At 36.8% G+C, this 26,201-nt stretch overlaps 1 protein-coding gene across 1 annotated transcript in view; it reads right to left on the bottom strand.

The window, feature by feature from the left end:
- RASGRF2 (Ras protein specific guanine nucleotide releasing factor 2) overlaps positions 1-26,201 on the bottom strand; it is a gene marked incomplete at its 5' end in the record, with an annotated part of 143,838 nt that overhangs the window by 57,451 nt on the left and 60,186 nt on the right. The window contains 10 exons of the mRNA XM_082335414.1: positions 4,125-4,214; positions 5,491-5,616; positions 9,005-9,393; positions 9,708-9,956; positions 12,371-12,453; positions 16,279-16,415; positions 17,266-17,332; positions 18,329-18,489; positions 23,693-23,811; positions 25,801-25,910. Coding sequence (XP_082191540.1) covers positions 4,125-4,214; positions 5,491-5,616; positions 9,005-9,393; positions 9,708-9,956; positions 12,371-12,453; positions 16,279-16,415; positions 17,266-17,332; positions 18,329-18,489; positions 23,693-23,811; positions 25,801-25,910 — 1,531 coding nt within the window. The remainder of the gene's footprint in view (positions 1-4,124; positions 4,215-5,490; positions 5,617-9,004; positions 9,394-9,707; positions 9,957-12,370; positions 12,454-16,278; positions 16,416-17,265; positions 17,333-18,328; positions 18,490-23,692; positions 23,812-25,800; positions 25,911-26,201) is intronic.

Genomic DNA, 26,201 nt, shown 5'->3' with positions numbered 1-26,201 from the left:
CAATAGGACAAGTAGTACAGCTTGGCATCATAAAAGCAGTTACCTGTAAAATAACAGAAATTAATGGCAACAAAACCAGTAAGTTACAAAGAACTGCTGAAGAGCACACGAACCTGAACCTTCCTGGTTCAGAGAAAGGTTCTACACACTGCAGAAGCTCTGCATGCTGCAGAGCAATGCTGTGGTGCCCAGCACCTCCTTTTCAGCAGCTCATAAACTAGTACAGCATATGGTGTGGTGGGGCAACCCAAGCATGAGCTGTTCTTAGGGCCCTGCTAGCCCTACATGTGCACCTCATGTGCACCCAGATAACAAATGTACTCAACAGGTGAGGGTGCCTCGAAAACACTGTCAAGGTCCCTGAAGCACAGCAATGATCCCCACACAGCAGGGATGAAGCAGAGTGAAAACACTGCCAACATGCACTGCACTGAGGTTGCATCCAAATGGGAAAGTGCACCAATATCTAAAGCAGACCAAAGTACTGAAAACCCTTTCAACTTTGGCTTCCCATCAAGCCTCCTGCGGTCATGAAGCCTGCAGAAAAGACCAACATAGGCACTGTTCCCCCAGTTGCTTATCATAAGATAAGCAAAGCCATTGTACACCCTGGGAGAGCTGTTCAGAGCTCTACATACTTATCAGCATATAAACTTATCATTGCATGGTGACAGCCATTATAAAATGTTATGGCCAACACTCTACACAGGAGATGATTAAATATTCTTCATGTCTGGTTTTGGTAGAGTGTGTGACTATAGGGCTTTCCAATGAGTCTGTTAACCTGCTTGCCTCAATGCATCCCTGAACAGCCAGAACTGGAAGATGGAAAGTTGAGAAGAACTAAGAGATCATACCCTGGGAAAACAAAACAAAACAACACACATAACAAAATAAAACAAAATGGCCAGAAGCCAGAATGCTTCAGGGAACAGTGAGAACAGAGGACACAGAGATGACTCTTACCTCCTAATACTCTCCCACAGCCTCCAATTGATTTCAGCTCCTGAACCTGTTCTAGTTTGCCAGTCTAGTAACCAGTAATGGCTCTCGCTTGCAGGTAGCCGTCCACTTTTTGAATCTGGGTAAGTCTCTTCCCTTCACAATGTTCCTCAGAAGAAACCCACAGGCCTTCAGTTCATTGCACAAAGAACCACAAACTTGTGTTTGTTTTGAACCTTGGCCTCAGGAAATTCAGCTGATGCCTCCTACCTCTTCCATCAGAAAAAGCAACAAACGCCTACTAACTCTCCCTGTGACATCCATGATTTTGCAGAACCTTCTCATCAACCCTCCAAGTCATCTCTTCTCTAAACTTCAAATGCACAAAAGCCATTTCATACTTCCACTCATCCTTGACTGCAAACTCTCAACCTTCTCTAGTTCTCATCCCCTCATCTCAAGCAGGATGTATTGCAACTGTACCTAGTCTTCAATACGCACACAAATTCTGGATTTATGCTGTGGTAGCATAGTGGTCTTCTCTGCTTTGTTCTCTGTTCCTTTAGTAATAATTCCTGATGTTTTCTTTACCTTTTTGGCTGCTGATGAGCACTAAGATCGTTTAATGGAACTATCATCTATTGTAATCCTCAGATCTTGGTCCTGAGTGATAATGTCCAGCACAGAGCCCATCCTTTCAGGTGTGTAGAGCTCAGACTGGTTTTCCTCATGTGCATCACTCAGTATTTACCAACACTAATTTTCATCTGCCGTTCTATTTATGTTCCAGGTGGGAGTACATTAAATGGCACACATCACAATGTTTGCAGCAGTGAGGCCAAGGACCAATGAAAAAAAGAAAAAGAGCCATAAATCTCATTCACTACCCAGACCTGATTCACTGATGGATCATGTCCATCCTATGCAGTGAATGCGACAGTAGTCCACTGGGGAAAAACGGCATTATTTTAAAAAACCACATAATTATGATAACACAAATATGGGGAAGAAATAAAATTATTTGAATTGCCCAAATTTGAACTGCATGACTCTACAACTTTAGTACCATCTCTACCATGATTAATTGCATCAAGTTACAAAATAGGTCATTCAGCTGTTTAAGCTCTGGTTTGTAGCCTTGAATTTTCATATTGATTACAGGTGGGCAGTCTTGCTCCAGTTCAGTCTCCTGAGACTCCCCACCACACACTTTTCTTGTCAGATTTGCTGCAGAACCTTCTTGTTTTTTACATCACCCAGGAGAATGACTTTTTATGCAGAACTAACTTGAACAGCAACACAAAAAAGTACTTAAGAATATTAGGGATGTTGTTTTTTCCTTTTTCAATATCCCCACACTTTGATATTCCTTCAATTGATTGATTTAATTACTTGTAGATTTTTTCTCTCATACTTTAATACTACAAATATTGAAAAGCTGTGCTTTTAACAATACAAAAGCGGTAATTTTTAATTGAATTGGTCTGAGTGGGAAAAAAACAGTATTTTTTACTCTTACTGCATTTTTTGAACAATTTGTAAACATACTGGAATCAATTCATAACGCAAAATGTGTTGCTGATTCCTTGGCAGTGTATGATTCCAAAGGCAGAGGATATTCATAATTTCAAAAAAAATTTACTAAATACGTATTTATGGCAGGTTCATGAAGTTCCTAAAACTGAACATTACTCTCTTGTGATCATCTAAAGATCACAGGAAGTACACGAGTAATAGGAGCACTGATCCATGTTTATCCAGAAATTGTTTTCTCATGATGCCTACTCACTCATCAAGCAAATGACCCCAACTTTAGACACAGTGGATACAAAATCCACTGAAATCAACGGTGACAATTTACTGACTTGCATAGAATTTCATGAGTGATTTTGAGACTAGAGTCTTCAAAGCAGTTTCTTGATATTCCAACGGTTATGACGGAAAAGAGGCAGGTGTTAATTTACAGTTGGACTATGCTTTGTCATACATTATCAAAATGAACTGTGAGTTTGAGTGTATCAATGCAAAGTCAAAGTGATTTTGTGGACTTCAAAAAAGTTGCTTTTTATTTGTAACATGACCTAGGACAGGACTCAGTTAATGGAAGATATTAATACGTCAAAGGGTACACAGCAAGAGAGCAAGCAAATTCAAAACTTAAATCAATTATTTTAAGTTGCACTAAATACCTCCAGTCAGTAGACAACATAACTGCTTTCCAAGGAATATACAGTACACACTTGCAATAATTTAGTTAAGTACAACTGCTCTTATGTGTACCAACCCTGGACATAAAAAGGCTCATTTTCCAAATAAAATCTTAAGTTCTAAGTGAATACAAAAAATAGAAACAAGAAAGATGTGATCTAGATGTCTAGCAGATTACATATATGTAAAATATTGATCTTTCAGTAATAGGTTGGCCCAGAAATATTAAGGACAATATACAACAATTCAGCTAATAGATGATGAACTGAAAATGCAGAGTGATAAATATAATTCTGATTTAAGTCAGCAAGAAAAGCTATCATTGGTTTATACCACGATAGTTCAAAATCTCACTGAATAGTTTGGCAATCTCCTTAGAGTCCACAGAACAAAGGCACAAAGCTCACACGAGTTTCTTGAAGCTTTGTGGTATAGTACGCAGTCCTCACTTGTTAAGTTTCATATTTTGTTCTAAAAGATATTTCTGAATACATTTTCATCATTTCCTTCTTTCAGGTAGACATGGTGATGGTTGCTGGCAACTCCCCAGTACAGGGTGGTATATAAACCGCCTAAAAAGATGATTTTACTCTTTGGTGACATAAATTGGTTCATTAGCTGAAATTTCCAGAGTGCCACAGAAGGAAATGCAACACAGTGGATGTACCTCAACAGTTTGTCTTAAGCTGTTTTAGTCACTCTTAGGGATCAATTTCACTTTCAACTAAATGAGTTATGTTACAAATATTTTTATAATGGTCACATAACTGGATGCCAAGGCTCCAATTATCAGTGAATGCTGTACTGCAATGTCCACACAAAGGGCAGGATTCCAGACTCAAAACACCATCAGATTAAAGTAACAAATCCGTGGCTATTTACGATTCAGATACGTATGTTCTTAGGAAATATTTACCTTTTGAGACCTAGGTATCTTATTGTTATCTCTCTTTTGTACAGCACGTTTCTCTCACCTGGTGGACTCCCATGCCCTGCTGCAGCTGTAGCAATAGCAAAAGCAGAAGCAGGAGAAACCGAACAGTGGCTATTGTCAGCAGTTTGTACTGTAAAGGGAACAGAGAAAAGTTAACAACTTCTACATACTTTTCATATTTTTCAAGTTAAGCAACAATAATACTTAAAATCTTCACTAATATTTATACATGTGACCATTTGATGTTTTCATTGCCAGAGGACTTTATATTAAGGAAAATAAAAATATCATAATCATATTTGTGACTTAAGTTTTATTTCCAGGTCGGTGTAATTAATGTTGCTATGGAAAAAATTGTCTAAAGCACTGCCAAGGTGAGGAACAAGCAGTAACCAAACAGAAAAAGAAAAAAAAGTGACAAAAACAATGGTGTAGAAAACTAACCTAAACAAAAAAATCATGTTAGACAACTAAGCATATTAATAAACTTTTGATAACTATATTCAAATATTTTCTCAGGTCACTGCCTAGGCTGAGTAGAGTTTGGCACAATTTATCAAACTTTCACTGTAGGGAGTGCTGTGAACGTTGCTTCTGACTAGTACTCAGATAATAGGGCACTGTTCCCCCCAGTTTCCAGCTCCCAAATCTTGACATCTCACCATAAATGTCCCCAATAACAAAAGATTAGCATTGGATGAAAATTAAAGTGTCTCAGCAACTTATTAGCAGTTGAGAAGACTCTGCTCTGGTTTTGGTGTTTTAATCCCAGGCATGAAGTAACTGCCTAGAAATCTGGCTTTCAAGAGATGGCAGCATTTTAAGTGTTCATGGACGTAGCTCACAGCTCTGCTAATGATTTCAAAGAGCCATGTGAGAGCTATTTGAGGAGCTCCAGCTCTCAGTTTTCCTCTTCAATTGAGCAGTTTATTCAAATTTTGGAATGAATAATGTGACACCATCTGTATATGTTCAGTGTTATACAAAGAAACAGACACAGTCACTCGCCATTGACAATAATGGGTGTTGTGTATTTCGTGATTACATATGGTGCCCAAAATATGTCCCCTTTGTAGCTGAAAAAAAAATCTGTCAAGGTCTTGAGAGTTTTGTGAGAATAGGACTGATTCAATATTAGCCTTGAACTTGTGCACATCCTGCTCAAGCTATTTAAGAACATTTCATTATACCGAAGTCCCAACATGCTTCCAAGTCTCATTACCACACAAATTAACCAGTGTAATTCACATTCTAATGGCTTTTTTTTTAATACATGAGAAATAAGGAAAATACAAGCAAAACACATTATTCAAACATTATTCTTTTCTAACATCCTGCAGGGATTACAGCTACAGTATTCAACTCTTTAAAGGGACTGATAGAGGCAAGAAATATCAGGTTCTTACCTCCTGGCTGGCGATAGCGGAGATGACGTGGTGTCGAAGGGGATCTACATGGGGAAAGCTCTGTGGTATCCACTGCTGAAGTGCTTTCAGGAATTGTCCGGTCCACTGACACAGATTCTAGAACTGCTGCTTTAAAAGAGAATAAATGTTAATACTGGGATGATCATTCATAATTTACAACTTTTTAATTTATATTATGTTATGTATTACAAAAATAAATATATAACAACTTATATTAATTAATGTATCAATAATTCTATTCTATTCTGTTCTATTCTACTCTATTCTATTCTATTCTATGCTATGCTATGCTGTGCTATGCTATGTTATGCTACGTTATGCTATCCTATTCTATTCTATCCTATCCTATTCTATTCTATTAATGTAATTATAAAGTACAAATGTTCTTTGAAACGATCAAGAGGCCATAGGGAACTACAGTATGGAGCTCTAACATATGCTTTTTTAAAGCAGAGACTGTAGTCAGATTGGTTTGTCTTAGATAGGGAGTGCCTCTGCAGAGATTATGGAGTATGTGAGCGATTCAGGACTCCCAGTTTACAAACATCAAAAGACAGAAAGTCTGCAAATTATCAACTTTGAACAATCTGAACTGTACTGCATTGATAAAAAAGAATATGTACATCAAAGGGGGCTTCACTGAAAGGTAATGTTTAAAAAATGGCCATTAATTAATAGCACTTAATACCAGTGTTTCAATACCAACCTAATACCACTAAATATCATCTAACACAAAGTTGTTTACATTTAATCTGTGGTTTATAGTTGTTTTAAATAGTACTGCTTCTGGACCTTGCCATGAAACTTTTGAATTAAGAAGACTCGGCAATAATTATCCTCCAGGTGGAGTTAAAGGACTGGGAAAGTTTTGTACCAATGACATATAGCCACACAAAAGCTCATAAATAAAGAACTTTGTGAAAAACAGCAAGTTGTCAGTTTTAAAAATAGCTTGGATAAGACTGCACTTTTAAGTCAGCAGAATATGCAGTGAAATGCACATGTAATAAGGATACTTGAACTCATAGGTTTTATATGAGCTAGGGAAAATAATCCCTGTTGGATAACTGTGTAATCAAAACCTGCCCAATAAAATGGCCAAACAGCACTGGAGAGCAGATTACTCTATGGAGGAGTTCTTCTATAAGAAGTATAAAAAAGGAATGGCAGAAATACTACTTCCAAAATGACGGAAAACAAGCTGATAAAATATATCCTACATTTGATATGAATGACAACTGCTCTTGCAGCATAAGCACTGTGTATATAAAAATATATATAAACAAAAACTTTGGAAAACAAAAACTTTGAAAGCAAACAACAACTTTGGAACTGGGCAAAGAAGGTGGAAATTCCAGGATGTAAATAGACAACATGCAAGGAGAACAACAACCACCACCATAATAATATGTCCTGGAGAACAGAATTTGTACGGTTATATTGGATTTAGAGTAGGCCATAGTTGTTTTCTTGGAAAACAAGCACCAGAGCAACAGTATTGGCCATAATGTGGTGGTGGGTCCTGATTAAGTAGAACTGGTCTCCTTACCAAGAAAACTTCAGAAACAAAGAAATGCATTAAGTGTGATAGGAAACATGCAGATTAGCATTTTGTAGTTCTCCTACCACTCACTTCCATTCTCCTTGTGAGATTTCTTTTTAAACTTAGTCCTCCTCCTCAACATGCTATATGCAGCTAGGTGACAAAAGGACTTTCCCCCACAGAACAGAGCTATCTAGCTGCAAATTCCTACAAACTGAGTGCAAACTGTTCAGCATGACATCCCCAAAGGGACTGGAGACACTGCACAGACAGCAATTTAGCATTTATACGAGGTTCTTGCCATTTCCAAATGTTCCTCATGCTGCCCAGATGGCACTTCCAGCTTTGACAGACTGGAATGCAAAATCTGAACACCTCTGCAACAATGCCTAGTGCTAACACTAGGCCAGAACAACCTATTCTCTACTAGTTTACTTTACAATGTACAGTAAAAAAAGTTACACCTACTGCAGACTGCAGTTACCTGTGTACAATTAATTTTAATGCATGGCCTATATTTTGGGACGTGCTGTGCTATCACATTGATTTGAATGTGGTTACACTAGTGCACAAGAAGAATTTGCCCAAGTCTACATAGTAAATACTATATTTTATATACATAAATAGTCTGTTACGCTATTCACTTAAAAACATCCAGCATACTGAAATGTAACGATTAAGTATCACAGCCAACCAGCATTTTACAAAAGCATAAAGCATGGGCAAGCATAGATTCTTATAATGCTAAGGTGGCTAACTTTCCTGTTAAAAAGATTTTTTTGTTAAACAATAGACTACATTCTGTAAAAACAATCCTTCTGCATAATACAACATCGAATTTCTTACCAGGGCACTTATTTCAATTCATCAGTAAGGAGTAAACATAATGCCTCAATCGTACTTTTCTTAGTTTATGTTTGGTAATCTTTTTCTTCCTTCCTCTTGGGTTATATCAATTTTCATTGTTACAGTACTTGCAAGTAAAATTGAGCTACATTTTGCTCAGATTTACAGTTCAAATTCCTCAAATTGTAAGTCAGGCCATGTAAGACTGTTTCTAAACATGAATTTTAGGAATAAAATAGCATTTTTTTATTTCCTTATCTTTCGTGTAATATAACAACAATACAAAAAATGACTATATACTTCTATTCTAATTCAGAAGACCATCCCTCCATCCCAAAGAGCAATGAGAAATAAGCATGCATGTATGCATCGTATGAGATTAGAGCTACTTTCTTGCTTTGCCATCTGTAAATACAATGATCCCATTCTAGATGCCCACATTGAGGTTTACATCAACTAACTTTAGCCCTCTGGAAGTAGTATCTATTCCAAGGTGCCTTACATATTCCACAGAGGAAAACAGGCATTTGCACGGGAGCAATGAATCTATTTTAGACATCTACCTTCTGGATGGATAACAACCAGGTGGTATGAATCTCACCAATGTACCAAGCGCATCACATAAATTATTTGTTTGGATTAGTGAGGAAATCTTTCTGGAAAACTAGCCCTGTTATGTAAACATGTTAAAGCTGTTAGGTCTTTACATCCCTATTTCTTTTTAACTTAATATTTTACTTCCTGTAGTAACAGTACAACTCCAAAATCTTTCACCTTAGGAAACACAACTATCATCAAATACTTCCTTCTGCCTTTCTCTCCTTAACACTCTGCTGAAGTGAAAACAGACAAGACCATTCTGCCACACTGCAATCCCTACAAAGAAGCAACAAAGCCGTGGAGACAGACAATGCATCGCAGCTTCTACTAGAGAAGAAACAGAAATCAGAGTATTTGGTTTCACAACACAATTTATGGTGATCAGGAGAAAAAAAAAGACATGAGAAAAAACTTCTCAGCAGTTATCTGATAAAAGTCAAGCCTACCTTACAGACTACCTTATTTATCAAAAGTAACATTCAGTATTTTGTGGGTATATAATACCTCTTCGAATGCTTCTCCTCAGCTTGTTACAGAGGTCAACACGAGGGTTCTCCAAGCTGTCCTCTATGGAGCCAGGGCTTTGCTCAGGAGAGGAGGGCCCTTTGCTAAGGTCCAGCGGTACTTTGCTACCCGTTGGTGGTGGGGAGGTGGCCGGGCTGTAGGTTGAGGTAGGACTGCTTGCCACAGATGAAGTAGAGAGGTCAAGGGCACCAATCCTTGAATTCAGTGGTGAGGTCAACGAGAGTTTTCGGGTTCTGACAGGTGAGGAAGTTCTGGAAAGTGACAATGGAGGAGGAGAAGAAAACTTGCGACAGAGATGTGGTGACTTCCCATCAGCCAGGTACTCTCCTCTGTTGTTTTGACTGGTGGCAAAAAATAACTCCAAAGACCTGAGTGAAAGAAAGAAAAAAAAAAATCAACAGATAATAACAAGCACCGAACAGATTTAAGTGAAAACACTTACAGGCAAATTTTGTGCAAATCTGCATGGCACTGCAAAATCTATATGACACTTAGTCCTCAAAGCCTGGGCAGAAAGTTGAGACAGACTTATCTAAAAACTTACATCCTATTTACAAAGGAAGAACTTTCTTCTTAAATTATTCATATAACAAAAAAATATGGTAAAAACCAAACAAACAAATGACGCCATGGTAATTCTGTAAATAAATCTATGATAGAAGGAAAAAAACCTAGAGCTCACCTGACAGGAATGGAAGTGAAGGGCCGCCTGTATATGTCTGAAAGTTTTTCCAGTACAACAGCTGCAGTAGTAAATATGCGGTAAGTATGTAGGAACGTATTCAGGAAATCAATACTTAGAAATCGCAAGTCTGTTAGCCGCTCCAAAAGGCGCTCGACACTTGCATAACGGATTTGGGGTACTTTGCAGGAATTCAGTGTTTTGCTGAAGCAGATATCAATGTCATCTCTATGAAGACGAGCATCAGATCTACACAAAAATTAAATTTAGAACATTTTACCAAAGAGGAAGAGTGTTATGGTACAGTAGTGATATCACTTTAGCTGCTCCTGTCAACATAGAATCAGCAAATATAGATCCATTCTTGTATTTCATCAACACGAGAAAACTCTTAATTTCTGGTGAAACCTGCTTCCATTCAGTTACATTTTGTGTCATAATTAAGGCCATTTAAATTTTATTTTTGGCAAATAATTAATTTATATTTCAAAATACAAGAAATCATTAATGAAGCCTAAATTTCTGAAATTAAACAGGAGGCAGAATTGTGCCCTCTGGTCTCTTTCAGGCTGTTGTGGCCTGTAGGGCTATAGTACAAGAAGCTCACTATAGAACAACTGTGGACCAATTGCAATTTTTACTTGCTTTATATAAAACAATCTAATGGACTCCAGCAAGAGACAGCAAAATTAACCCCTCAGCTAAGGTTAAGGCTCACTTTTAAGCCCTCAGGCTCCAAGAATTTTTTTTTTTTTTTTTTAAAAAGCAAATGGGAACAGCATGAAAGATCTCAAATTTCAAAGCAGAAACCAGGGGTTTTGTTGCAGTAAAAAAATTTGGGACTAAATTTTCTTTAGACTTCAAAACAAAAATTAATCATTTCCATAACACTACTCATGATGGTTTTTTTCCAAATTCATTCTTGCTTAATTTTATCTAGTTGAAGGCTTAGTTCGTAAAAAAATGGGATGGATACTAAGTAATGCATCTTTCAATACTGCCTGATCTTTTCAGTAAAAATGTTTGGATTTTCTCAGAATACAGCATCCAGATATTCTACACTGCATTACATTAAAAAAACAAAAAAACAAAAAACCAAAAAACCCAGAAAAACCCACCAACAATCACCAAAAAAGTCTTCTTTCTTAAGTTGGGCCCTCAGAAAAGTGGCCTTTTTTTTTTATTTAATCCAAAGACATGTGACTCTGAAAGTTGTGTGCTAAAAATCAGATGAATAAAATCTCAGAAAGAGAACACCAAATTTGTGTCTGTTGTTAAGATCCTGTATGTTTTTTAGAATTAAGATTTCTTTTTCTTGACATTGGGATTAAGACCTTGCTGTACTCTACAATTTGAAAACAGGTGAACATATTGTTAACATTCAACAGGTAAAAGAAATGTTTACACACTGGAGGGTTGGAAGAAAACTGAAGACAATAAAATGCCTTCTTTCCATGTATGTGCCCTAACAGTCATAGAATCATAGAATCATATAGAATGGCTTGGGCTGGAAGGGACTTTAAATATCATCTAACTCCAACCCCCCTGCCATGGGCAGGGACACCACCCACTAGACCAGGTTGCTCATGGCACCGTCCAACCTGGCCTTGAACACTGCTAGGGACGGGGCGTCCACAGCCTCTCTGGGCAACCTGTTCCAGTGCCTCACCACACTCTGAGTAAAGAATTTTTTCCCAACATCTAACCTAAATCTCCCCTCTTTCAGTTTGAAACCATTCTCCCTTGTCCTATCGCTATCTGCCCTTATGAAGAGTCTGTAAACAGTGTATTCACAGATGTTATCTCTTTTTCATTTCTAAACATATATGAAGAGAGAAGAGGCAACAGTTACAAAAGAGGCATTTGAGAAACCTTCATGTACAGACAACATCCAAGAGAGAAATGGCCTAGTGAAAGATAACAGTAAGAAAATAAATATTTATATTTCTATCCCTGTGTTCTATTCCTTAATATTTATATTGGATAATAGTAGGTAAAACTCATGTAAATACAGACCTGTAGAGGATCCAAGAGGTAAAATTGTGTTAGAAATTTGGAATCACGTACTGAAAATTGCTGTCTACAAATAAAAATTACTTATTACAATAAATGACTGAAAGAATCCAAGGGTGAAGGAAGCAGGCTTATGAATAATGATGTTACCTTGATGTGATCAGTTAAAACTATGAAAGAAATATTTTTTTTCTCAGAAATAAGAGAAACAAAGAGAAGAAAAATTTTGGCTAATACAACAAAATACCTTGGAAAATGATAGTTGTCTGCATTCACCTAAATTTTTAAGACATTTTAAAATATATTCAATAAAATTATCAGTGATATGACAGAGAAAATCTAACAGAAAATAAAATTATTCATCTGAAGCATAACTGAAGGCAACTTCATGAATAGAAAAATCTGAGCTGTGATCTTTTACAGTCCAATACTGTGAACTGAGAGTTTACCATTTTAAGTCATCCCTACCATTTCAAGAAAAAGATTTGAAAAGATATGTTTTGGGATGTAGAATTAATTCCATTCAACAAAAAGAGGGGAAAAATAAATTAAATGGTGGTATTTTCCAAATACACACTTTCTTTTGTGAAAAGTTTTATTAAAATAACAGCAAGCTATTTTATTCACTGGGAAGAAAATGCTGCACTTACTTGATCATATGTGGCACTGTGACTTTTGAGTTTTCTTCAAACACTATGGTCATTAAACCATTGCACCTTATATTATCAATGCACTGTGAAAATAAATATTGAGAACTGTTGAAAAACCACAGGGTAAGGCGACTTACTTCCCCACTTTTCATATTGCTGTAAGCTTAAAGCATAACTTTTACAGGGATGGGCTGATTGGTAAAAGGTATTTTCAGAAATGAAAAGCAGTGATGCAAGAATTATAGTGGACATGCTTCTCTAGTCTTCTTCCTTCGATTTGTACATCTGCAAGTCCATGCGTCTTTACCAGCACACTCAGGGTATTCAGCTCAGCATCTTTTTTTCCACATGAATAAGTATTTTGAGTTGGAAGTGAAATTTCCTTTGAAACGGAACAAAATTAAGTATCTCTAGCATTTCCTGAATGAGCATTAAGCTTGAAAAAATCAATACTGCAAGGAAGTTAGAATACATAAACACAAACATGTACACTAATACCTTAACCTTTACACTGTGCAAAAAGACCAAAGAGAAATATAAAGTTTCTAGACACACACTTGTAAAAACAAATTTAAGTGGAGCTGTTATTGTGAAACATAGCTATGAAGATGCTGTCAAAGGATTTCCTTGCAAACTCTCGTAGAAATGTTTTGGGTTAGGCATTAGAAGCTGGAAAGACTTCTGGGACATGGTCACAGCAGATATTGCTTAGGAAATTACAAGCTGTCCTGTGGCCAGTAGAAGTTTACAAACTAGGGGTGCATAGGCTGTTCTTCAAGCCTCAAAGCAGCTCAGCGCTGCCAGAGCACAGGGGTAAGCTTGAAGTCATTTGTACACCATTATGTTCTGGTTTGTACTTTTATGTAGTTAACACAGCACCACAAGCCTTGCTCTTGGAAGTCAGCAGACAGTCTGTTAGTAGATTAGGCTTATATGATCTGCAACAAATACCCCCCTACCTAACACTACAGGACTCATCTTCTACTTTTATTTATCATGTATCATACATACAAAAAATCATACATCATAAAAAATATGTTACAGTATTTCTTTACTTCAATAAAAAGGAGCTTCCAAAATTATCATACACATTTACATTGACTTTGAGAATAAAAATAGTCTGCTGGCTTTGGAACATCTCATAGCAAAATAATGACTGATGTTAGATTGGTCAAACAAGATAATCAGAGGCCTCTTCAGGTTTAAAATATGTCTACATAGCTATACATTTAAAATATGATCCATGTAGCTGTATGTGGTTTTAAATTCAGGTATTTAAGATTATTTGAAAAGTGCAGTTGTAACAATTCACATTATGATTTTATCAAATCATTATCTAAAAGCACTGAGAAAAACACATCTAATAAAAATAAGTAATTTCCCCCATGTGAATTTCAAATGTTGCAAAGAAGGCCTTAGCACCAATCATAAAACTGCCTGAGGTAATTCAGCACTGTTATCCTTAGTCTCCATAGGCCTAGCATTTATCACCTCCTGACAGATACTATCATTCTAGCTAAGGAATGAGTGTAATGGGGATTTAGGGCAGAAGGACAAGCTCAGACTAGAAGACAGGAGGCTTCTTCAGCATTAACAAAAAGCATGCATTTTTCATAAGAGGTATATGGTTTGTATGAAAGGAATATAAATTCAAGAAGCCTCACTAGGAATGTATAGACAAATATGACTTCTATGTCATATGCATATATAATTTAATAAGATGCAGAATTCCTGACACCAACACTAATGCTGTGAATGAACACTAACTACATGTATACTTGTTTTTACTTGCAAACACAGGAGAACACATATTTGCTAAAAAAATACTTTATATATGCCCTTTTTGTTAGGATAGTTCCTATGCTCTCCTTGAGGGTTGTAGCCATGGTTAAAAAGAAAAAAAAAATGCTTCTGAGCAGGAGATTCAGTAATTTTTTATGGCAAGGTTTCTGCTGGGAATGGGCTTAGTCAGACACACAATTTGGTTTTCAAGAGACAAGTGGTCTCAAAATTCTTTAGAACTTCTCATGTGTTATCCAACTTTTCACCCCAAATTTTCTTTGTCCAGCAGAAGACAGGCAGTGTGCTTCTGGCATTACTTTCTTCTTTCTTACTCTCCAGATTGACCATAAGCACTAGGTCAACTGACTCGATTGCTACTTGTAAACAGTGATACCAGTTCGTGCCCTAAATGTCTGTACAGTCTACACAGCATCTTGCACCCCTTCTTACTCCTTTTTTCCTTTAAGCTGCTGCTGCTTATCCCCTCAACATCTCTGGCTTCCTGTCCTTTGTAAGGCTGGAGAAGCTTTTACAGCCTCACAATGCTAATAAATCTCAGGTTTCTCAGATTTTCACTTATAAGCTGCTGTTAATTGTTGGCTGCATATCTCTTCAGAATACCTCTACCTTCAAAAGCTGGGAGATCTCCCCCCCCTCAAAAAGGGGCTTTGTCAAGTGAGAAAGCCTTGTTACTGTTTTGCCCTGGCAGTCTAGCCAGCCCTTTCCTCTCTCAGCTGTAGGCAGGTACTCATGTTTACCTCTGCCTTGCTAGACACTTCCAAGCTTTGCAGGCATGCAGCTCCCAAGTCAGCTGTGGAGCTTTTCAGCTCTTTCCATAACACCATGGTAGCATGGTTTGGAGGAGACGACCTGACCTTTGGAGGCAGACCCAAACTCTGATCTTTCGTCTACATGGACTGCAGATGACTTTCTCATGTGAATTCATTATTATTTAAGCTATGAATGGACTTATTCGTGGGTGTCCCATGTTCCAGTACAGTTCTTTAATGGTCTTTCCATCCCAGCAAATAATTCCAATACTTTTACATGTCAATGAAACAACGTAATTCACTGAAAATGCATTTTGTAAAAAATTCTCCAACCAGGTCTGTCTGTAAGATCTGCATATACCTACTTGCAGTGAGACCAAGGTTCTCAGCTCATACCATATTTTCAGATTTTTATCCCCATTTTTCTTGTTCCTTTAAAAAAGTTAGTCCAGAAGAAAGTAACTCAGAATGCTTATTTTAAAGCAATTTCTACTCATTATGATAATTCACCTGGAGATGTTGCCAGCAATGGTAGCATCTTTAGAAATCCATCAAATTCCACACTGATACTTGTCTAATCAACTATTTCTCTTGAAATTAATACAGGATAGGACTCAAATTCAGAACTATGAGAAATCTATGTACTTGTTGGTTGCATGCATAAACAAAATAGCAACAGCCTAAATTCACATCTGGTTAGTTGAAAGTTCAGATTTTTGATAGTGCATTCAACTTCTTTCCTCAAATAGATTCTGATAAAAGTTTGTCTACTATGTTTTTAGCCAAAAGCACTAAAGCCCTGGCATAAGTGTTTTAAAACACCATTTTTCTTCATTCACAATAAAGACAGTTCCTGCAGACTGTCAGAATGCTTAGAAACTATTTATAATGGCTTTTCAGTATTCTTTTTGGTGGAAAATAGAGTTTATCTCATTTTCTCACTGCATGGGATATGATATTGATGTGATATGGTATTATTTTCACTCAGGATTCTCAGGTGTTTTTTGATCTGTATGAAAGTTATGAACAAACAAGTACTATCCTTCTTCTTAAATTAAAATACATATCTGGATGGGCTCTCCTTAGACATAAAAATGACTACCACTAGTATTATGTTTGTCAACTGACAATTTTGTATTTTTTATATCCCATCTCTCTCATTGAGAAACACATTTCACCGATGACTCAAATGCAAAGACAGAATTTTGAGGAAAACAGGTAACACGAAGGTTTTTTCATACACATCACAGCAAATCAGCCCTCAAAAAATCAACGTCGCTCTCTTGGATTAGTTTTCAGAAATACAGAATAAACTAAGATCTCAATACAAAGAAGATAAAGAATACATTAAGCTACCTGACTTATATCACTTGTCCACGCAGCTTTTTCCTGTCGTGATGGGGCTAAAAGGACAACAGTAAAAGGAGGAGCATCCGTAGATTCAACTACAAGCTTGAAATCAAGATGTCCAAACACCTGGCCAGAACCTTTTGCTTCACAAACAGAGGGGGGGGGGGGGGAAGTCAAAATGTGAGATTTCAGACTATAAAACAAAGAAAATAATGGTTTAATTTAAAATGGAAGTTGGTTTAATACATCTCTCTGACAAAGAGAAAACCCAACTGGGGATCCAAAACTGATTTTGTTTTTCACATACACTAAATACAAAAAAAGGTACAAACATGCAATAGCAGGAGTCTCTATAAATTATTTTTAAAGATGCCAAATAAGGCTAAAGTCCTTCTAACACTTCTACACTAACATAACTCTTAGCATACTAGAAGTATCACTGAAAGTAATGAAATACTTTCACAGTTCAAGTGCAAAACTTGCCTAAAACTGCAGGGTGGAAGCCAAAATGAGTAACAATAAAATCAGCTTGGGAATGTGGTTTGTTATCTCATTTGAACAAGCTGGCAGTCAAGATTTGTAGGGAATCCAAGACAAAAACTCGCCACTAATTCTGCCAACTCACTCAATCCCCATGTATTTAAGAAACCCAGTTATCTGCTTCTTCTTTTAAGGCATATTTTTTCTTTGCGAGATCCTTGGGATGAACTTGCATACAAAAGTCAGCAAATAATTTGTCACACCCCTTCAGCCAGTCTACTTGAAAATCCTATGTGGGATGTCAACAGCAAGAACATAACAAAACAAACCCTCACTCAAGCCAGCATGCCCATTATTAAAACATCTATTTTACTGAATCAGTGTAACACTGTATTCCTCTGCTTTCACGAAAGGGGAGGACATATCAATTTGCTCTTATGAAAAATAAACAAAGGGTACCAATTTTAAGAAACCAGAAATCGTAATTACTACGAATAGCTGAATGTAACTTACAATCATCATCACTCGCGTCTGTCTCCTCAATCAGTGTGCACTCTATTAAAGACAGAACACCTCCTGTCTATGAAAACAAAGCACATTTTTCACAAATTTTGACATTCGTTCCCATTGTTATTATAGTTATTTTTAAACTCTGATATATCTTACTTTAAGATTGTATATTACGCAGAGCTCTTAGGAAGATACATCAATTTCATGATGCACATTTTTCCTCAAGAACTAAAACCAGATAATTAAATATAACATTTTTCTTAATCCAACAAATCTGTAATATACTCAAATGTAAAAGATTTCTTTCGTTTTTACCACACTATAATTTATCTCACATACAGACTTGTTCACAAATTTCAAAAAAGGTAACTAGAATTTCATCTTCTCTTGAATTTAAATCAAATACATATAAGATTTTTTTAAAAGTTCAGTTATACTCTATTTACATTGCAAAATACTTGAACTATTTAAGGGGTGCAAAGTGAGAAAGCATACAAACAGTCTTAATAACCCCTCAGAAATGTCTTTGTCAAATTAAAATTCTATTCAGTATAACCCACTCTGTAAACTACCAATCTCTCTTTCTTCACAAGTCTACACTATGAAAGCCTGATTCCCAACAAATAAGAGTGTTCTTAGAAGAGCTTTCAGTTTAAAAGAACATGCTGCTCAGGAAAACAGAATTGACTTTTAAAATTAATTTTATTAGAGCTCTGGAAATTATTCTTTGGTAATTCCACAGGGTTGTCCTGGCTGACTTGTACACTGAAAACTGACTTACTTTCACTGCTAGCTTATACAGACAGACATGTTAATGTCTTGTTTCTAACCCCCAGCTTATTAGAATTACATGGTTCTAGAAAAAAAGATGTAGGTGAAAGAATTTTGGCTGAACTCTATTATTTGCAATGAGAAGACAGAGCAGTCAATCAGTGTGCATCACTTCACTTCTGTTTATAACTACACAGGACAATCTCAGGTTAAAGCTATAGAATAATAAAATACTGACATTTCATTGAAGTTGCGTTTTCATTTTATAAATTGAGTCATAATGTAAAGTCTGTACCTTGAGCAGATGCAGTTTTCCTCCTGAACTTCTTGTACAAATTAAAAAATGTTTTGTAAATAAGAAGCACTGCCTTTCTCCTTCTTTCTTCAAAGATAATGATCCCAGACGAACTTTACTAAGTTTTCCCCTCTCAACTGAAGGAACTTGAATAAGGGAACCTGATAATAAAGATGAAAAATTTACTCTGCTATAGTAACATTTAGTAGGCAGTGTTAATGCATTGAATGTTACGATATTAATTAATGCAACTTTTCATTCTAGTAAGTATCAATATACATCAGGATCTGTTTTAAGCACAAGTTGATCATCTTTTTTTGCACAAGTTCACTTTGTTTTTTTATGATAAATAGATTCAAGCAAGTACAGTCTAGACTAATGCTTATGTACATGGCAGGATTAGATCTTGGGTAAATTCTTACGCAATTTAAACACATTGATCAGAAAATTAAGCTGAACAGCAAACTGCACTTTTGACAGCTGCTAGACTTGCACAAGATGCATTACTTACAAGCCAAAGAGAGAGAGGATGAAAAGAACAGGTTTTGAACGAAAAGAGTTTGTGTATGTGTGCCTGTGTGCAAGAGAGATGGAAATGAAGCATATTTCTTCCTCTTATCTTATACTGCATAATCCTCAGTGCTCCACAGCTCATCTAAAATGTGTTACCAGTAAAACACTTCTGAACTAAATTGAACCTGGTTATATAAGTCTGAATTTGTACTCTGCAGAACCCCAGACTGGGGACAGCTTTGCTCCTCTGCCGTTTCATACCTCAAAAACAGTCTCTGACCAACTTTTCCAGATTGATATCACCAAGTGTATCACTTCCAATTTTGGATCTGGAGTAAAATTTGGCAGTGAAGTGCAATTCCTCTGTATAGCGAAGGGAATGATTTTATGATACAACTTGCTGTTACCAGACAGGGCAGCCAGGAGACCTCCTAATCTTATTCCCACACATCTATCCTTACTACCACCCTTACACTCGCTCTCATCTTATTCCAACATTAGCTAGCTGATAGAGCTAAACCAGCAGGAAACTAATGCTACAAAGAAGCAGCTGACTTAGGTCTCTGACATGTCTCACTGTAAGGTCAAAAAAGCACCAGTGATGATGCAAAGGAAGTAACAGCAGCAGAACAAGCATGAGGGGGTGGGTATTGGCCTGCTTCTTTCAGAGGCAACGAGATATTGGACTAGCATAGCTACATCAAAGCTCAAACTAGCAGCATCATCTTGACACAATGCAAGCCTGAAAGAATTATCCATGAAATATTACATTAGTAATTCTCACTGTACATTGTAAAAAAAGCTCTCCTGTTCAAAGTTCACATACACAATCTCAAACTAACAAACAGAGAAATTAAGGTAACTGAGAAAGTTACTGTTTATCCACATTTTTCGACACCTAGCTCCCTCTATACATTTAGTTAGCCTTAAGTTACTCATATATTTCAAACTTATACTGTCTGGCATAGCAAAATATACACCAGTAAATTTACAATAGTATAGTGTTCTTTGACAGCCAATTCACATTTAAACTAAATGTGTACAACATGATTTGTGTCACCACAACAAAACAGTGGGGTGAAGTTCTACTCTAGAAATTTGCAAAGGTCTGGAACATTTTTAGGTTCACCCAAATTCTAACCAAACCCCATAAATTCTTATTGGTTGTTGTACATTTCCCCTGGACAAAACAGCCTACCTGCCTCAACTGTGAAAGACAGGAAGGAGATCGCTCCCATGTGTTGGAATCGTGACTTTTCTGTTACACTGATTGCCCCCCAGCTCCCATTGCAAGGCCAAGGATTGTATACAAAACAATTCCCAAGCAACTTCCCATCACAAAATTGTCAGTGTTACTCTTGAAATTCTCTCTACACACATAGAGTAACAATATTCGACCTGTACATTTCATTTCCGTTTTGCTCCTTAGAATAACAGGAGTAATAATATATTCTATTATTATAGAATAATAGAATATATAGAATATAGAATATATAGAATAATATATATAGAATAACATATCTATAAATATGATACACTTACAGATGCAACTTTGGAACTCACTTTTTTTTTTTTTATTTTCATTAGAATGTTTTGAGGAATACCATATTATGCTCTGCTAAAACGGGCTGAAGGTTAAATGGTGTTCTTGTGTGGAGCTGAAATGTTATTGTTTAGTAAGGTAAATCAAAAGAAACTAGATTTTTTAAATGCAGAGAAGAGAGACTGCATTATCTCTCTTTGATACTCAATATTTACATAGAGAAACACATATACATGCTGCAGGGCTGACATCAAGCAAGGACCTCATGCATTCCCATCAAGCTTTTGTGATTAATGAAACCGGGCATTTGCCCACCATGCATTCTACTACAGTTTCCCTGTTAAGGAAAAAAATGGTCACAACTGGCCAAGGTACAGTTGCAATGAGCAAGTGAGGCTAATTTTAGAACATTCCTTAACAGTGTAGTTTGGATGATCAGTGTAATCTCAGGAATTTTTATCCAGCTACAGACCTAAACACTTCAGTACTTCAATACTGCCAGAATAGTCACTCTATTAGCCTTTGTTCAATCCAAGAAATACAAAAGGTTCTATCTTTTAAAAAATATATATATTTTAGCCTACATGTAACTGCCTGATTTACAAACTCAGTTTAGCTTTCGCTGTTCTGGAGGCCTTTTAATTTTACGGTAAGGATGGTCAAACACTGGAACAGGTTGCTCTCTCAGAGAGGCTGTGGAGTCTCCATCCTTGGAAACAGCCAAAACCCAGCTGGACATGGTACAGTGCAACCAGCTCCAGCTGATGCTGCTTTGAGCAGGTGAGATTGGACTGGATGATTTCCAGAAGTCCCTTCCAACCTCAACTATTCCATGATTTTGTAATTGTGGTATTTTTATCAGCAGAGGTACATTCATAGCAGCTGATGGCAGGAACATCAGACAGAGTGTTTGGAGGCATCTAAAGGGCCTCCAGGTGTCCAGTTGTCTGGGTGTCAGACAATGTTGGATTGCAGATTGAGACTCCCTATGTTTCCTTTACACTCTTAAACAAAATGTTCTTTAATTGTTTGCCATGACTTATAGCATGCCTGACAATAAAGTCTGAATCAAAGTAAGAGAGAGAGAAAAGGAGACCCCAAGAAGCCTGAAGGGGAATCCACAATCTACATTGCAAAGCACTGTCAGAGATAGTTTCTATGGTCTCAACTTGTACAGGTCAACAGAAACAATCTCTTCTTAGAAAAGTATGAAACATATGGCAAAGTTGTAATTAATCTTCACAGAAAAAGCCTGAACAAAGCTAAAGGCATTTCTCTCCTTTTTTAAGCTGAATAGAGGTTTCCTGCACCCATCTACACTGATCAACACAAAGAAGAGGAGCCTAATTGAAATTAGAGGACATGGACATCACTGTCAAAGTGACCCTACTATCAGATGTGAAAGGCAAATGGGCTTGGTATTACTTCATCAGCTCTATTCAGATTTCTGCACTTATACAAAATCACATGCAGTGGATGTTCCAAAAGATACAACTGTGATATAGCCTTCTGTAACATACAGTCTTGTCCACTGTCCTTTCACTGTATGCCCAGAAATAAATCTGAATTTAATTTACATAAATTATGGGTTTGACCCGAGTCTAACAATCCAACAGTAATCTCTTTCAGACTGATTCCCACAGAAAAAATAATACTCATGAAACACTGGGTACACAGACAAAATAATACCAGCCAATCTTAAAGGGAAAAAACCCAACAAATATATAAATTTGAAATCATAGAATCATAGAATCATTTAGGTGGTTGGAAAGGTTGGAAAAGACCTTTAAGATCATCAGTTCCAACCGTTAACTTCGCACTGCCAAGTCTACCACTAAACCATGTCCCTAAGCACCACACCTACCTGTCTTTTAAATACCTCCAGGGATGGGGATTCAACCACTTCCCTGGAGAAGTGTTGTAATCATATTGAAAAAAATTTCTAAAACTTAATTAAATTGCATGGTACGAGTCAATCTAGGAGAATCACAGCCCTATAATTTTTTTGCTGCAGATGCAACACAACAGCTTCATCTTTTTCTCAAAGACATATTCATAGCTCTTTAAATACCTCAGTTATAACAAATGCACATATTTAATGAAGAATCAAGCCATTTAATAGTGACCATTGTACAAAAACTCATCGAAGTTATTATGGAAAGTTTCATAGTTAGTTTGGCCACATGACTACAGAAACATGACAGAATGGATTTTAAAATGTATACAAAGCCTATTAAATTACCAGCTGTGTATACGGCTCTATTTAAACACCAAATATTCTGTCGAGGCTATCTAGAAAAGGTCACATGAAGGCATGTGCCTAAATTACATTCCTAACCTTTCCTAAACACATTTAACACTTTTCAGACATAAAGAAGCTTGTACCTAGTAAAAACCCTACGCTACAGATCTGTAGTTACCATATACAAACCCACAAATTTGTTAAAAAAGATCCAGAAGTAAGTTATTTTATAAATGGGAGAAAAATAAGCTTCAGTTATGAAGTTTTCACATTTGCTGGTTTAACAGCAGCTGGGTAAACCCCACCAAACAAGAACTGTAACCAGTTTGCTGCAATAGAAAGAGTTTCCAAAACCACCAAGAATAGACAGAAAAGAATACAGTATGGCTCTTCCTCTCTTGTTTTGCTAACTGTTATATTAGAAGTCGTCCTACATTCCTGGCAGAACAGGATGCCTTTTCTTGCAGAAGTTTTTTTTATATCTATTGTGAATTTCTACTAAAGCCCAAAACCGCATCTCTCAAGGTGAAGTGAATATGTTCAGGTATTATATCTATGCTTGCACTATCAATTTGAGATGTTTCCAAAGCACCAATAAAAATGTGAACAACTGACAGCTGTTTTCCTTCCTAGCAATCACTTTACCACTGATAAAGCTTCAAGCTTCTCCTGAACTTTTGCCCAAACGTGGGTATCAGCTGGACTGCCACATTAACTGGCCAGGCAGCCCTGATCTCTGTGGAGCTGTAGGCAATTTCCGTCCCTTTGAAGACCACAGTCCAGGCACCACGCACATTACTGTCCCATGGGCATTTTACCATTCATGTGCTGCTGTTTTTCATGGTTCCTGAAGAAAATAGCACAGAAGTGGCGTTCAACTACAGCCCAAAATTAGTTGTCATCAGGGCATTTTGTGACTGACTTACCCTCCACAGACCATGAGTAGTCTTAGGATATTAGGTGTGCCCAGTGCAGCGACCTGCCCGAGGATGGCAACATGAACCCTACTGGTTTTCATGCAATTTTTTCATGATTATGTAGATAGCTTTAAAGAAGAATGTCTTACCTTGGCGTATAAAAGTTTGGCTGGTATCTAGTAATATATCACAGCCTTCTACTATCATTCTTTCTATGGCTAGGTTCTTCCGGATGTTTTCCGTGTCACTCACTTCATCATGCATCACCCTGTTAGACACAATACAAAATGCACTTTCAATTCCTTGAAATGTATCTTGCACCTGTTGTGTCTATTTTCACTTGCACTTACACAGCGTAGACACAGAAGGTAGCTGATGTCCTTTGCCACCTGCTACAAGACAGATGTACACATGCAGTACGTGATCACTCTTGAGCAAGTTTCTTGCCTTTTTTCCTTCCCTTTCAAATAATTCGTGTAATCATTTCAATTTTTCAGCAGTGGAATCAATTTTGCCAGACTTGTTTTTAGACTGTTCCTAAACACATCTGACAGATGCCACCAAGGCAAAAACCCTTCACATCTGATAGAATAGCACTTCTTGATCCTTAATAGACTAGGCTGCCACAGACATGGAAATGTTTCCTAGCATTCTGTATTGGTTATTACACATTATAGAATCCCTGCCTTTGACTTTATGTCCCCACTCTGTTCTGCTTCAGTTCACATCTGAATGTACCGTTCACTTCCCCCTTGCTTCCTCTAACAACCATAGCCTTCATGGCTCACTGCTTACTTCCTTCCATTTTTTTTTCATAGGCATCCTCCTCTTACACAGAGAAATACAGCTTTTTCAAGGCTGAACACAACCCAGAAGTTTATATGGTGTTGTGATGTATAATATTTTCCTGAAATGGGACCGGACTGCACTTATCTGAAAGCTCCTTCTCTCTCAGAACTACATTAGAGGGATGGAAATGAATCATAAATTTTTATATTTATGGTCTATACTGCTTGCCTTATGAGCAGAGGAGGATCAATCAGTCTCAGCCTCCAATTCTGAATGTTCAGTGACAAATTAGTTGGATCAGAAATGAACTCTGACTTATAAGATGCAGCCAAGTCAAAGCTGATTGATCAGCTTGTGCACATAACCCTGGCCACAGAAATCCTCTGCTTTGCTTGAGTGGAAAGGAAACATCACTTCTTTCTGCTTCAGATGGCCTCAGAACAGGGCAGAACTTGATGAATACTGCAGGAGTCAAACAGACATTTCTGTAAAAGATATTGACTGCCCAGCTTTTTAAGGAGTTAGAGGTTCACAAGGTGGCACAACGTGACCTGACTCAGAAAGCTGCCTCTGTTAAAGATACAGCGGGACAAAAAGGAAAAAATAATAAGCTCCAAATTAACAGGTAGCTTGCACGAAGAAGCCACTTTGTCTTAACAGAAAAAGAAAACTGACCAGCCAAGAGCATGCAATTAACAAAAGCTATAAAGTGATCCCTCTTTTACAACTAAATATTCTCCAAGTACATCTTTGGTGAATACTCCAGATGCTGAAAAATTATATCCCGGAGTTCATGCAGCATTTCTTCATTCACTGCAGTTGACTCTGTTTCCCAGAGATAACAACCAAATTTCTTACTGGGCTGGACCATCCGAGAATGGTCTGGGTGTTCAGGGAAGAGCTTACTTTTGCAGGTTTCTACAGGGAGCATCAGCTCTCAAAATACATCTTTAGTTCCTCTTTATCTGGCATTATTTGAAGCATATGTGAAAATCAGTTATTTCATTACTGCACATAAACTATAACACAGATTAAGAACTTAGTGCTTTTCAAGACGCTGATTGATTCCTGTTGTCAAAGAGTATCGGAAATGTCCTTCTCCTCTAAAGTGTGAAAAAAAATATATATTTCTTTATGTAAAGAAAATTGCTTTGCTTATAACTAAGGAGTAGGTGGTTCCTATAGCAACTCCTGTTCTCCCCTACCCAAAATACAAGGAGACACTTGTAGATTTATGTTAGTAAAAAAAAAAAAACAAAAAAACAAAAAAAAACAAACAGAAGAGCCAAAATATTAGGTCGGGGTGTTTTTGTTCTTTTTCATTATCTTTGGTTTGGTTTGGTTTGATCCTTTTCTTTAAAAGAATTTTTTTAAAAAAGAGCAAAACCAGACCAAAATAAAGAAAATAGATTTTTCATTTCAAAACCTTTGATTCAAGATTATCAAACATAAGGTAGAAAAATCTTACCTTGAAAGTTCTTCTAGTTTAGATTTAGCAAATTCAAGGCTTTTTCGCTCAACATGTTCGTGTGGTGTGTGAGCCAGAAGTTCATGAAGTGTTATAATATATCTAGGAATCTGAAAACAAATCAGGTATAAAATCAGTAAATCCTTAAAGTAATATTTCCAATACAGCTTTTTGTTAAATATTAGCCATTACCTTAGTCAGAAAAGTTTTGCATAGTCTTTTTTAAATTAATATCCCCAGCTCAATGATTATACACACATTCTAAATATAACTACTGCCAAAAATGGTGAACTTCTGGGTGATAGAGACTGAGTATGCATATGTATGTTTTCAGTTTGAGGAAGCACGAGATCTATTTATTACATTTGAAGGAAAAGATCAGAGCAGAGGCAGCCACAAAT

The sequence above is a fragment of the Platalea leucorodia genome (assembly GCF_965183815.1).
Source record: "Platalea leucorodia genome assembly, chromosome: Z".
In the NCBI taxonomy this organism is placed as follows: Eukaryota; Metazoa; Chordata; class Aves; order Pelecaniformes; family Threskiornithidae; genus Platalea; species Platalea leucorodia.
Note: the sequence above shows the minus strand (reverse complement) of the source record. Positions and strands in the feature narration are given on the sequence as shown.